We start from the raw sequence: 13,221 nt of genomic DNA, 5'->3' as shown, positions 1-13,221 counted from the left end.
TATTTATTTATTTATTTATTTATTTATTGTTATCTGTGAAATTTAACTAAAAACAAATAATCTTCAAGTTTAGAAGGTAATTTAACTGTTTGTTTTTACAGGCCTTTGTAAAGGACGTTCATGAAGATTCAATAACAGTTGCATTTGAAAACAAGTAAGTGTCGATATAATTTTAGTGTTCAGGTTCTTTAATATTTTATGCTAATTATTCCTTTTACTCCTCATTAAAAAAAATTCAAGTTTAGTTTGTTTTTCAGGAATGCATCTTCATGTTACTGACCAGGAAGTTCCTGAACAATTCAGTATTAAACCAATGGAAAAACTGTTCCTGCTAATGACCTCAGAGATTCCTTTTGTATATTCTTGATCCTTATATCTCAATTTCCTTGAATGTGAAGAGAGAAACCAGATCCTTCTCTATTAATAACTGAGAGTTTGGATAGGAATATTTGTAATTGTTAAAAGATGAAAATGAATGGATTCACAGGTATTGGTAAAATTGATGTGAGTTTTGTAAGGTTAAATCTAAAATTAGTGGCTTTAGTTTTCTAGTATATTTTGTTGGAAATAATCATGTTTACCCCTTAACATATTTTTTATTTGTTTCATATATTTATATTCAATAATAGTGGTAACTGATCTTTTCTGCTTTCTTCTGTTAGGTGAGTAAATAAACATATTATAGGTCTAGGAATATTAGCTGTACAAAAGTATCAGTAATATAGATGTTACCATTTTATTTGGGGAGACCAGTCTCTTGCTTAAAACTTGTTTTCAATTACAGTTTATATTCAGTGTTATTCTGTATCAATTTCATATGTACAGAAAAGTGGCCAGAAAAATCCTGCACTTTACAGAGTGGTCCCCCTGGTGCCCCAAGCACCCACCTGCCCACACATTGTCATTATGACACTGTTGACTATATTCCCTATGCTGTAATCCACATCTCTGTGACTATTCTGTAACTACCAATTTATACTGCTTAATTCCTTCACCCTTTTCACCCAGCCCACCTTACCTCCTCCCATCTGACAACCGTCAATCTGTTGTCTGTATCTATGTTTACTAAGATTTTTGGTTGATAATAAAGGCTATTTTCAGAGTAGCCATTCAAGATTCTAAAGTACGAACAAACTCCTTGACTGCAGTGTAGACATGGTCATGATATTAGAATTTTATTGAACTCTGAAGAATAGTCAACAATGATAACATTTTGACTTTTATATACCAAGAGAATTAACAGTACATCAAAAGCAAATTACAAATTTACAGAGAGAAGAAATAGATTAGTGGTTGCTTAGCACTTGTGGAGATAGGGAGCTACAGCTAGAGTATAAGATTTCTTATTGAGATGATGAAAATGTTCTAAAATTGACTTTAATGGTAGCACATATCTGTGACTATACTTAAAACCATTAAATTGTACATACACTTAAGTGGATGGATTATATGATATGTGAATTATATACCTCAAATCTGTTAAAACATAGTATCTGACCCAGATGTACTGTAATTAGATTGTTCACAGATTCTTTTAGCTACCAACAGGGCAAAGTAGTATTCTCTGATCCCTAAAACACATTTAGGTGACAGAGATAAAAGGATTTAGTGTATCCGGCTCTGCTCTTAGTTCTAGACTAATAATTTCAGTCCAAATTACAGTTTACAAGTTAGAATACCTTTCTCTGTATACATAGAGCCAAAAGTTCTAGAATCTGCGTCTTTGCTGTTTCTGGTATCCACGGTTATACACTAGACCAGTGATGGCGAACCTTTTGAGCTCGGCGTGTCAGCATTTTGAAAAACCCTAACTTAACTCTGGTGCTGTGTCACAAATAGAAATTTTTTGATATTTGCAACCATAGTAAAACAGATTTATATTTTTTATATTTATTTTATATATTTAAATGCCATTTAACAAAGAAAAATCAACCAAAAAAATGAGTTCGCGTGTCACCTCTGACACGCGTGTCATAGGTTCGCCATCACTGCACTAGACAATAGCATCACACCTCTAACGGAGGAATCTTTGATAACTTGGAGAGTAATTTTTTTCTCATAATTATACTCTTTACTGCTTGCTCCAATCACTAAACACTGTTTCCCATAAAAGGAGAATTATCTTTATTTGCCACTCTTAGTTTCTCCTGTAGTCCTTAATCTAGAGTATTAAGCAAATAGTCATTTCCTCTGTATTTAAGAATTATCTAGTTTACACACTGCTTTATCATATCATTTCTCTTGTTTTCAATCAAATTTCTACTATAAACTTAAAATTATTATATCTTTGGACCTACTACTTCTCTTGTGTACTATAGCTGTATAAAAATTTCTCTTCAAACTATCTGCCATCTCTGGAATTTGAAATAGATAAACTGTTTCTCCTTGAATTCATAGAGTATATTTTAGAGTCAACGCTGTATTTAAGCACATCACCAGGACTTGCTAGGTCTCTACCAGAGTAGTCTCTGCCCTTTTTTGTTTTCTTTTTAACAGAAAAGCAACTAATATTTTATAGAACTTCAGACTATATTTACCCTTCCTTTCAATCATAACCTCCTATTACTGTAATACAGTTATTTTACATGCTTTTTTTGTTTATTTGTTGTTTTACCTTCCCTATTTCATGTATTTTGAATAAAGAATTTGAAGTTTTCATTCTGGCTGGTTTGGCTCAGTGTTTAGAGCTTCGGCCTGAGGACCAAAGGCTCTCAGGTTTGATTCCCAGTCAAGGGCATGCACCTCAGCTGTAGTTTCCCCAGCCCTGGTAGGTTGTGGGAGGCAACCAATTGATGTGTCTCCCTCACATGGATGTTTATCCTCCTCTCTCCCTTCCACTGTCTCTGGAGATCAACAGGAAAAATATCCTAGGAACCAAGAAAATGACATTATGTATTATTACTTGCTTTAAAAATCGAATTTAGCAATGATTTGTGACATGTTAAAAGTCACTGGTTTTCAGTAAGTTGAAAAAGGCTTTTCTGAGGTAAAGACATTTTTTTTTGTTTTATAGTTTTCAAGTATGTATAATACTAGAGAAAGGGCTCAGTCTCACATAGGTCCTAATCATATTTCCACACATTCTGACTTAATTAACTACTCTCCTGTCTTATATAATAGCTCTTCTTTAAAAAAAAAATTGTACTTTTCTCAGTAGAATTTTACTAAGAAAGCTCTTTAGTAAAAAAAAAAAAAAGAACAAAACAAAAACCAGACATGACTGCTCTAGCAGTTGAATCCTCCAGTATGGTTTATTTTTTAAGTTTGTCTTTTAGTATTTTATATCATTGTGAATATAAAAGAGTAATTTGGTGTTTTTCAAAATTGTTCCATATCATTTAAAATTAAAAACAAACAGGCAACTTACTGAACTCCTATAGGCTGTCTCCATTGGGTTTCTGTGGTTTAGGAGACCCCATCAGGCCCCACCATACTGATCAGCAGCCAGCTATCCATGGCAAGAATTGACCACCTCGTGGGATCTAAAATTTAAATAGGGAAAAGTGAGTTCTGAATTGCTAATGTGCTGACTGCCCCATTTTGCTTGGGAATTAGATGGCATTTAGTACCAGTTTCTGTGGTAATTGGAATGTGGTTAAAATTCCTTTGCAAGTAGAAGTATGGTGATAGTATTACTAACACTTACTAATACTAACATATTTAATTTAAGCATCAAAGGAAATTGCTGTTGTGACCTTACATTTAGAACTCTTAGAGGTTGGAATTAATGAAAAAAGACTCGTTTGGAAAATTGTAATGTTGATCTGTTGTGTTTAAAGAAATATTCCAAATGGAACTACAGGGCTCCTGTGCTGCATGCAGGCTTTGTTGAGATGTCTCTATATTGCCCTTGTGCCCCACTCAGCAAAACACTGACAGTTTTAAAGCATTTGCTTCTTTAAATTAGAAAAACAGAGGGTCACATTTAACCAAAGTTGTTGGCATCGTGGTCATTATTTCTATTAAACCGACAAGCTTGTTAAATAATTGTGTTTGCTTATTTGCAGCTGGCAGCCAGAGAGGCAGATTCCATTCCATGATGTGAGATTCCCACCACCTGTAGGTTATAATAAAGATATAAATGAAAGTGATGAAGTTGAGGTAAGTTTCCCATGTCATCAAGTTATTGAGCACTGAGGAATGGGAGCATTTAAATTCCCTGTGCCTTTTGTACTCCTTGTTTTTAACACTGTTTAAACTACCTTGAGAATTTTAGCTGTGATGGACATTTGTTTTTAATTTGAAATATATGTTGCTTAAATGTGGCTGCCTGAGTAGCAGTTTTGGGCCCATTTTTGAAAATCACCACTGATTTCCTTTGCCCACTAGTACTTCTTTTCTTGCTTCCCTCAATCTCTGAATCTTTAGATTAGGAAAATTAGTTTTACAAAGGAAAAAAATCATAACTTCATAATAGAGCATCATCCTTGAATTTCTTTAAGTAGTAGTAAATCATCCTGGTACATTTTTTCAAAGCCATGTATGTGTTTTAATATATACATATGTAGGCAAAACCTTTTTACAGGGCATGCTGTGAACCACCAGCTCATGTACTATTTATGTCTTTGACCAAAAGGTGCTGTGGAGATGTAACACAGTAACCGAAACATTGTGTTTGTGTTTTCTCTAGTTACAGAAAATTGGGGGGCATGGCTTAAGACACTTAGAGTCTGGTTTATGTTATGATTGATCTGTGTGGTATCTTCTCTTTCCTCATCTTTCACACACTCCATTTTAAGTTTCTTCTTTCTCCACAATGCCTTGTTAGTAGATGCCACTTTATGAGTATGTGTGTATTAAGGAAGCAGTTAAATAGACATTTGTACAGGTAAGGTAAAGTATACTAGGTCTTTGAATTCTTATTTTTTGTACTAGGTACAGATGGTGCAGTGAAACAGAAGAGTCCCTGCCTTTATGAGGTCACATTCTAGTGAGGATTGCTAACATGGCAGGTGTAAGTCCTAGGAAGAAAAAAAAAATTCAGGATAGAAGGTGATGTAGGGGTAGGAGTGCTCAGAGAAGGTCTCTGGATGTTCAGGTCTGTGTTCTTTTCTCTACAATTATAAGTTAGAAATAGAATAAAGTACTATTTATTTACAAAAAATGTACTCAGTACCTACTGGGTATAAGGAACTGGACTTAGTTTTATGAGGGATCCCTGTAGAGAACTAAACATTGTTTATACTTGAGAACCTTTAACTGTTAATTTTCCCCAGGAGACTACAAGCTTCCTGAAGGCACGAATCAGGACTTTTGGTCTGTCTATATTGGGAGTGCTCATAATACTGTGGGTGGATAAATGGGACCTTTTTTTTTCTTCAAATGAAACACATGACAGGTGGTAACCAATGAGACCCTGTTGCTATGGTGACCTCCCTATATTGCCTAACAATACCTAACTGAGGTTACTGGTCTGGCTAGAGCAGAGTTGAAAGGGACTGATGGTGGCAAGAGGGGGAAGGTAGGTTAAATTAAGCTGTATTTAGTCACTGTATTGTATTACTATTAACTTAAGTTATAAAAGGAAAGTAAGATACCAGGTCTTTTGGTCTTTCTATATCAGGAATGTTCATAATAGTGAGGGATAGAGCTTTTTTCTCCCCACCCCTCACCCCAAACTTAGTCACTTGACAGGGAGACCAATGAGACACTGTTGCCAGGGCAACCTCTTTGTTTTACATAATAATGACCAGGTTATATCTCTGGCTAGGGCAAAGTTAATAGGAAATGTCATGGAGGCAAGAGGGAAAGGTAGGTTTGGTTTAGTTGTATTTAGTCACTGTATTGTATAACTATTCCAATTATAATTACAACTATTAACTTCAGTTGTAAAAGAAAGACAAGAGTTGGAGCTTTGTGTTGCTTGTTAGCCTTAGGCTCTGTACCTTTTTCAGTTCTCTCCTCCCCACCCATCTTGTCCTCCTCCCTTCTGCTGCTGCTTCTGCTTCTTAGTATTTCTGTTTCTCTCCCCATGTATACTGTATTGTCTCTTTACCTATAAACCTTAATTTGCTAGTGTCTTCACAAAAGGTTCCATGCTGAACATAGTAAGTGAACTTGAAGTGGTCATGAGGGAAATTGATGTGAGAGCAAGAAGGTGGTATCCAGAGTATTGCCAGTGTGGAGTTGTCCATTTTAGTAGAGAGCAGACAGGAGAAGAGTGACCAAGGATCTCTTCATTTAGTCCTTAGGAGACATGAATGCCAGGATGGTATTTTCAGTGGGCTGTGAGTGGTCAGCGGCCTTACCCATTTAGTGACCATGCAGCCAGGTGTAGACCAGAATCAATAACTTCCAGTTATTTGCTTATTAGAACAATACAAAAACAAGATTGTACATTTTAGATAACTTTTTTAGCCTTCAAAGTATCTAAGGAAAGTATGCCCAGGTTTATGGTCAGTTAGCTTTTCCTGAGCATTCATATTCAGAGTACTAATTATTATTGAATTAGAACAGATAAATAGGAAAGCTCTTTCTACAGGGCTCTCCGAGGTAATCAGGCAGCTTCTGATTATGTATCTGTGTTTAGCTGTAGGGGTACAATCTGATTTAAGGATACAGGATACAGGATATGGGTTCAAAAGACACCTAGTCATTTTAAGAAATTTTCCTCAATGTCTGATAATCTATAAATGTCTGAGTGATGTTAATCATGAAATATTCTCTTGTAATTTTTGTGTAGGTTTATTCCAGAGCAAATGAAAAAGAACCTTGCTGTTGGTGGTTAGCTAAAGTGAGGATGATAAAGGGTGAGGTAGGAAAATGCATATTTAAAATTTTTTCTTATACTATTTCCCTTTTCTAAATTCAGGTACTACATTTCAGTCTGGATTTTTATTTTAAAGTAATAAGTAACGTGAGTCATTTTATTTCAATGTTTTCTGTATATTTTAAGTATGTTTCATGTGTTTCAGTAAGTTGATCAAAAAGTGTTTTTTAATATCAAGAATTTAAAAATTGCTGAATTGGCAAAGCTTATTGTTCTTTCTATAAACACTATGACCAGGAATGAATTTTATTTATTTCTCTCAGTTTTATGTGATAGAATATGCAGCATGTGATGCTACATACAATGAAATTGTCACAATTGAACGTCTACGATCAGTTAATCCCAACAAACCTGCCACAAAAGATACCTTCCATAAAATCAAACTGGATGTGCCAGAAGACTTACGACAAATGTAAGTTGATGGGCAAGAAACTCTGAGAATTTACAGGTGATGTGCAATGAGTTTAAAAGAATATACATGTTATAATAAAAATCAATTTTTAAATTCAGTGAAAATGGTTTTTAAAATGTAGTGAAAAAAAGTGCTTAGCTTTTTTGAGTATATAACTAAGCCAGCATTGCACTTGTTTAAACTTACTTGGCTAGATACCTGGCTCCTGTACATTTGTTTTCTAAAATAAACTTTTTTAACAGACTTTTAAGGTTTTGAAGCTGATTAATACAGATTGTCATAAGTCACAAATAAAATTCTAAACAATGAAAATTACTCCAGGTTTTTTTCCCTTTTAGCTACTATTTTCAGATAAATATGTAATAACTAGGGCTAATGAAGCTTCAAAAGGTCATCTCTATCTTTATCTGGAGTAATGCCAAAAGATTTTTAGTTAAGAGATTCCTTTTTAAAGATTGCATCAAAGGAATATAATATGTTTTATTTGTACATGCTGTACTTTAAACATTAACTTGCAGTTTAAACTACATAGGAATCTTACATTTTGATTATAGAGATTAAATAGGCATGTACATTTTTGTGCCTTCTGATTCATGTACATTTCCTTCTCTTCCTTAAATTGGTCAGTTTTTCTTTAGAAAAAAAAACAACAAAAAAAACAAAGTTGGGTACCCTATAGCTATCCCCAACAGTTTTCAACAGTGCATTCAAGAAAATAACTTATATGTAACTGCAGTGGAATAATGGCTTTCCTAAATATGTCACCTTTAGTAATCGAAGACCATCTGAAATCCCTTAAGAACATAACTGTGTGGGTTTTTTTTTTCTTTTTCTATAATCTCAAATGCTTGACTGAGCTGAGTATTGCTAAGGTGAACAGCAAAGGAACTAAACCTTTAAATGGATATAAGTATATCTTGCATAAATCAAATTTAATATGAATCCACAATTCTAATTGGAAATTTCTCTGCATATATTTATGCCAGTAGTTGGTAATCATTCATTTTAACTCCACATGAATTTTTATTTTTAGGTGTGCCAAAGAATCGGCACATAAGGACTTTAAAAAGGCAGTTGGTGCCTTTTCTGTAACTTATGATCCAGAAACTTATCAGCTTGTCATTTTGGTGAGTGTTTTTGAGTTATTTATTTTGGTGTATATCATTTGGGGCATTTGCTTTAATAATAATGTTGTTATATAATAATATCTTTTAGTCTATCAATGAAGTTACTGCAAAACGAGCCCACATGCTGATTGACATGCACTTTCGGAGTCTGCGCACTAAGCTGTCTCTCATACTAAGAAACGAAGAAGCCAGTAAACAGCTAGAGGTAGGTTGAATAATGAGAAACTAGTATGCATGCCTATCTTTCCTCACTACTATTAAAGAGATACACATATCCAGATAAGAAATTTTCATTTTTCAACGTAAGTCACAAATATGTTTGGGCTTCATTAATGGCATGCTAGAACTAAATATTAAATTGTGATAATAATGTTTAAAGACAGTGCTTATCCACAAGTTTTGGGTGTCATTTTAACTTAGTTCAGTCATCACTGAGTATTTGAAGGAATTCATAGTATGTGTGGATCCAGATCATTAGGTCTTATAGACTCTGATCTCATTTTAGGTTGCAGGTGAATATGTAAGGTAAGTTGTATATCATTGACATTCTATAATTATTCAGTGTAATTTAATTACTGTATCAACAGTTTTTATAAATCCTTTTTTCAGGTTGAGGGGTGAGATGAGATGATATCATTTTAATGCTTCCATCACTTCATCAAAGGGCTGTCTAGACCCCAGTATCTAGTGATAAGTTATATAAATGGCACTGTTTCTAGAATATATAAACCAATGTCCATTAATAAAAGTGAAACTAATACAATTTTCTGTGGAGATGCTATTTAATTTTTTTTTTTACTTGAAAAACATTGAGTCTAACAGACCCAGTGAGCTGGTTTTTATTTAGGGAACATTTGATCTGATTCTTAATCACTACATTGTTTTCATCACTACATTGTTGATGTCATTGGTTAACTAAGGCAGCCTTGCAAATAGGTTTTCAAAAGTTACCTTGGAAAATTGTCAACAAGCCCTTTCCTGTTAACAAAAATATCTCAAATAGCATAAAGACCTTCAGTAACCTAAAAAGAACTTATGCTATGGGTGGGTGTTAGTTTCTAAAACCTGTTAATTTCCAACATAAACGAATTTATAGGCCCCTGGTATACAGGTTCAAGCTAATTTACATGGCTGACCTAAATATAGTTGTCTCAGTGAAAAGCATAATATTAATCAGATATACATTTCCCATCAGAGTTCAAGGCAGCTTGCCTCAAGATTTCATGAACAGTTTATTGTACGAGAAGATTTGATGGGTCTAGCTATTGGTACTCATGGTGCTAATATTCAGCAAGCTAGAAAAGTACCTGGGGTCACTGCTATCGATCTAGATGAAGATACCTGCACATTTCATATTTATGGAGAGGTAAATATTTGACTAGTTTTTTTTTTTTCTAAAATAAAATCCAGTATTTCAAATGGTTCATCTTTTGGCTTAAATCTTTTCCCCCTTTTATTAGGATCAGGATGCAGTTAAAAAGGCTAGAAGCTTTCTTGAATTTGCTGAAGATGTCATACAAGTTCCAAGGAACTTAGTGGGTGAGTCAGAAATTGCTGTTGAGCCCTGGCCATATGCTAAGTGATTAAAACACCGGCCCTCGCAAGGAAAGGTCATGTGTTGGATTCCTGGTCAAGGCTACATACTTGGATTGTAGGTTTGACAATTCTTGTCCTCGTTGGGGCACGTGTGGGAGGCAACCAATAGATGTGTCTCTCTTACATTGATGTTTCTCTCCCTATTCCTTTCCCTCTCTCCCTCCCTTTCTTTCTCTGCCCCCCTCCCTCCCTTTTACTCTCTCTAAAAACCAATGGAAAAAATATCCTGTTGACATACTCTACAAAAACAGAAGTTTGGTAAATCATTTACACCAATAGAATTTCATTTTAATTCTTTTAATTGAAATATAATATTTGAAATATGATCTATTGCTGCGATGTACAGAAAATATTAGGTAAATGTGATATTCCAAGATTACATTTCAGAAGGTGTACAAAAGATACTTCTTTGTTAGTTCAAACCAATTAGTGCCAAGAAAGATACATTTTGCACAGCCTCTTCGCTATATTTTACATATATTAAAATTAAGTATGTTTTTTCAAAAATGAATGACATTTTGGGTGCTTTATAATTTGGAATACATTCATATTTGATCCCTCTAATTGGGCTATAAAGCAATAGCATTCTTAATTATCTCAGAGTTGAAAATATGAATGTAGGCTTAAATCTAGTAAGTTTCAAAGCTATAAATATCTCCGAAGGTCTTGGGCTTTCTGCAACATCAATGGTAATTATATTTTCACTAGAGGCCCAATGCACAAAATTCATGCAAAGGGCCCAGCCCTCGAAGCCCTGGCTGCCACGGCCCTCGCAGCCCCAGCTTTATCCGAAAGGTCCTCCAGACAGTCGTTCTGCTGTTTGGCCGTTTGGTCAATTTGCATATTATGCTTTTATTATAGATTCTACCCATTTCCTCCTCTCACTTGGCATTAGCTTGTTCTCTATACCTATGGGTCTGTATATGTTTTGTTTTGTTTGTTTTGATTACTTCAATTTCCACATATAAGTGAAATCATGGTATTTGTCTTTAACTTTTTTCATACCCTCTGGGTCCATAGGTTCTGTTACAAATAGCAAGGTATCATTCTTTTTAATGACCGATTCCATTGTGAGTGTGTGTGTGTGTGTGTGTGTGTGTGTGTGTATGTATGTATGTGTATTTAGCACATATTTATCCATTCGTCTATCCATAGGCACCTAAGTTGCTTTCATATATTTTTTTAAATATATTTTTATTATTTCAGAGAGGAAGGGAGAGGGAGAGAGAGAGAAGCATCAATGGTGAGAGAATCATTGATCAGCTGCCTTCTGCATGCTGTCACGGGATGGAGCCCACAACCTGGGCATGTGCTCAAAACAAATTTTGGCTTCAGTTTTCCCCCATCCCTTCCTTAGATGAGATGGTGGGGCAAGCACATGATGAAGGTGGTCAGTGCAAGGGTGCTTTAGGTACTTTGGGAGAGCCCTTGGAGTTAGATGTAATTTACACGTAGATTGCTTGAATCAGTATTTCTTACGTATGTAATTTATGATGATGTCTATGAAAGCAGTCACTTCTCAGTTAATGATATGACTGAATTTTATAAAATGAGTGAAAGAATCAAGTGCTTGAAGTCTATGGAGTTTTAACAGATGTATTGAATAATAATCTTAAACTGGTATTGAGCTTTTTCATAGTAGTTCTGAGTTATTAAAGTGTGATTTCTTAATCTTTTACTCTGTGACGTATCCCTTCAACTTTTAATATACTGATATAATTTGTGAGTAAGGCACAGAAGAATATTCTGTTAACACATTGGCCTAAAGAATGTGCACTTCTTTTAGATGTATCTGTAGCTGCTTAAGCTGCTTTAAAATCTAAAGGATCTTTTATAAATCTGTCATATAAAATTCTAAAAATACATTCATATACTACATATGACATTTTGGTCAACAGCACTCCACATATACTTCAGTAGTCTCATGAGATCATAATGGAACTGAAAAATTTTTGTCGCCTAGTGACACTGTAGGTATTGTGACATCATAGTGCAATGCATTACTCACATGTTTGGGTGATGCTAGTGTAACCACACCTGTGCTGGCAGTCATATAAAAGTTTAGCACATATAATGATCTACAGTGTATATACTTGATAATGATGATAAATGACTGTTACTGGTGTATTTTCTATGTTATGTTCTTATCATTATTTTAGAGTGTGCTCTCTACTTACAAGAAAAAAATTTGCTGTAAAAGTACACCGTGTTATGCCAGTAGCAGCCTCATACATCTCCTATTCATTGTGTCTCAATTGCATCATTTTCTCTTATGCTTTATTTTTTTTTTTAATATATTTTATTGAGTTTTTACAGAGAGGAAAGGAGAGAGATAGAGAGTCAGAAACATCGATGAGAGGGAAACATCGACCAGCTGCCTCCTGCACACTCCCCACTGGGGATGTGCCCGCAACCCAGGTACATGCCCTTGACCGGAATCGAACCTGGGCCCCTTCAGTCCGCAGGCCGACGCTCCATCCACTGAGCCAAACCGGTTTCGGCCTCTTATGCTTTATTTAATTTATTTTTGTTTTATATAATAACACTAGTGGCCTGGTGTACGGAATTCGTGCACGGGGAGAGGGGGGTGTCCCTCAGCCCACCCTGCACCCTCTCCAATCTGGGACCCCTCGAAGGATGTCCTACTTCCGGTTTACAGGGATCGGGCCTAAACCGGCAGTCAGACATCCCTCTCGTAATCCGGGACTGCTGGCTTCTAACCACTCACCTGCCTGCCTGATTGCCCCTAACCACTCTGCCTGCCGGCCTGCTCGCCCCCAAATGCCCTCCCCAGCCAGCCTCATGGGCCCCAACTGCCCTCCTTGGATGGTCTCCCAGAAGGTCTCCCGGTCTAATTAGCATATTACCCTTTTATTAGCATATTACCTTTTATAGATACTTTTGGTCTTCTTCCCATTTCTGGCAGAGTTCCCAAAACTCTTGGAATTTCCTGATAAGAGCAATAAAGGTGTCTTGATATTCATAACAAACCCCTTTCAATCATATCATAGTTTATGTAACAGGTGACTTTTGGAAAGCATCTAAGGATGGGAGCTGATTGCCAGGGAAACCAACTATATGATTGAGGGTTGGAACTTTCAGTCCCACCTCCAGATCTGGAGGGCGGGAGTGGTAGGGGATGGACTGGAGGTTGAATCCAACACCAATGACTTAATCAATCTTGTCTTTGTAAAGGAACGTCCATAAAGCCCTGAAAGGACCAGGTTTGGGGAAATTCCAGGCAAGTGAATTAGAACTGCCATGTGCCACTGTGCTGGGCCCGAACTCCACAGGAGAGGGGCTCCTTTTTTCAGGAC

The 13,221-nt window shown here is 35.7% G+C and overlaps 1 protein-coding gene across 14 annotated transcripts in view; it reads left to right on the top strand.

Moving 5' to 3' along the window:
• The window catches only part of FMR1 (fragile X mental retardation 1), a 44,845-nt gene that overhangs the window by 14,002 nt on the left and 17,622 nt on the right, over positions 1-13,221 (top strand). For all 14 annotated transcript variants that reach the window (XM_006757302.2, XM_006757294.2, XM_006757293.2 and 11 more), the window contains exons 2-9: positions 102-154; positions 4,008-4,101; positions 6,683-6,754; positions 7,033-7,181; positions 8,215-8,308; positions 8,397-8,513; positions 9,504-9,674; positions 9,769-9,847. In XM_006757302.2, coding sequence (XP_006757365.1) covers positions 6,740-6,754; positions 7,033-7,181; positions 8,215-8,308; positions 8,397-8,513; positions 9,504-9,674; positions 9,769-9,847 — 625 coding nt within the window. In that variant the 5' untranslated portion in view covers positions 102-154; positions 4,008-4,101; positions 6,683-6,739. The remainder of the gene's footprint in view (positions 1-101; positions 155-4,007; positions 4,102-6,682; positions 6,755-7,032; positions 7,182-8,214; positions 8,309-8,396; positions 8,514-9,503; positions 9,675-9,768; positions 9,848-13,221) is intronic.

This window comes from Myotis davidii, unplaced genomic scaffold (assembly GCF_000327345.1).
Source record: "Myotis davidii unplaced genomic scaffold, ASM32734v1 scaffold1075, whole genome shotgun sequence".
In the NCBI taxonomy this organism is placed as follows: Eukaryota; Metazoa; Chordata; class Mammalia; order Chiroptera; family Vespertilionidae; genus Myotis; species Myotis davidii.
The sequence above is the reverse complement of the archived record's forward strand: the minus strand, read 5'-3'. Positions and strand labels throughout refer to the sequence as shown.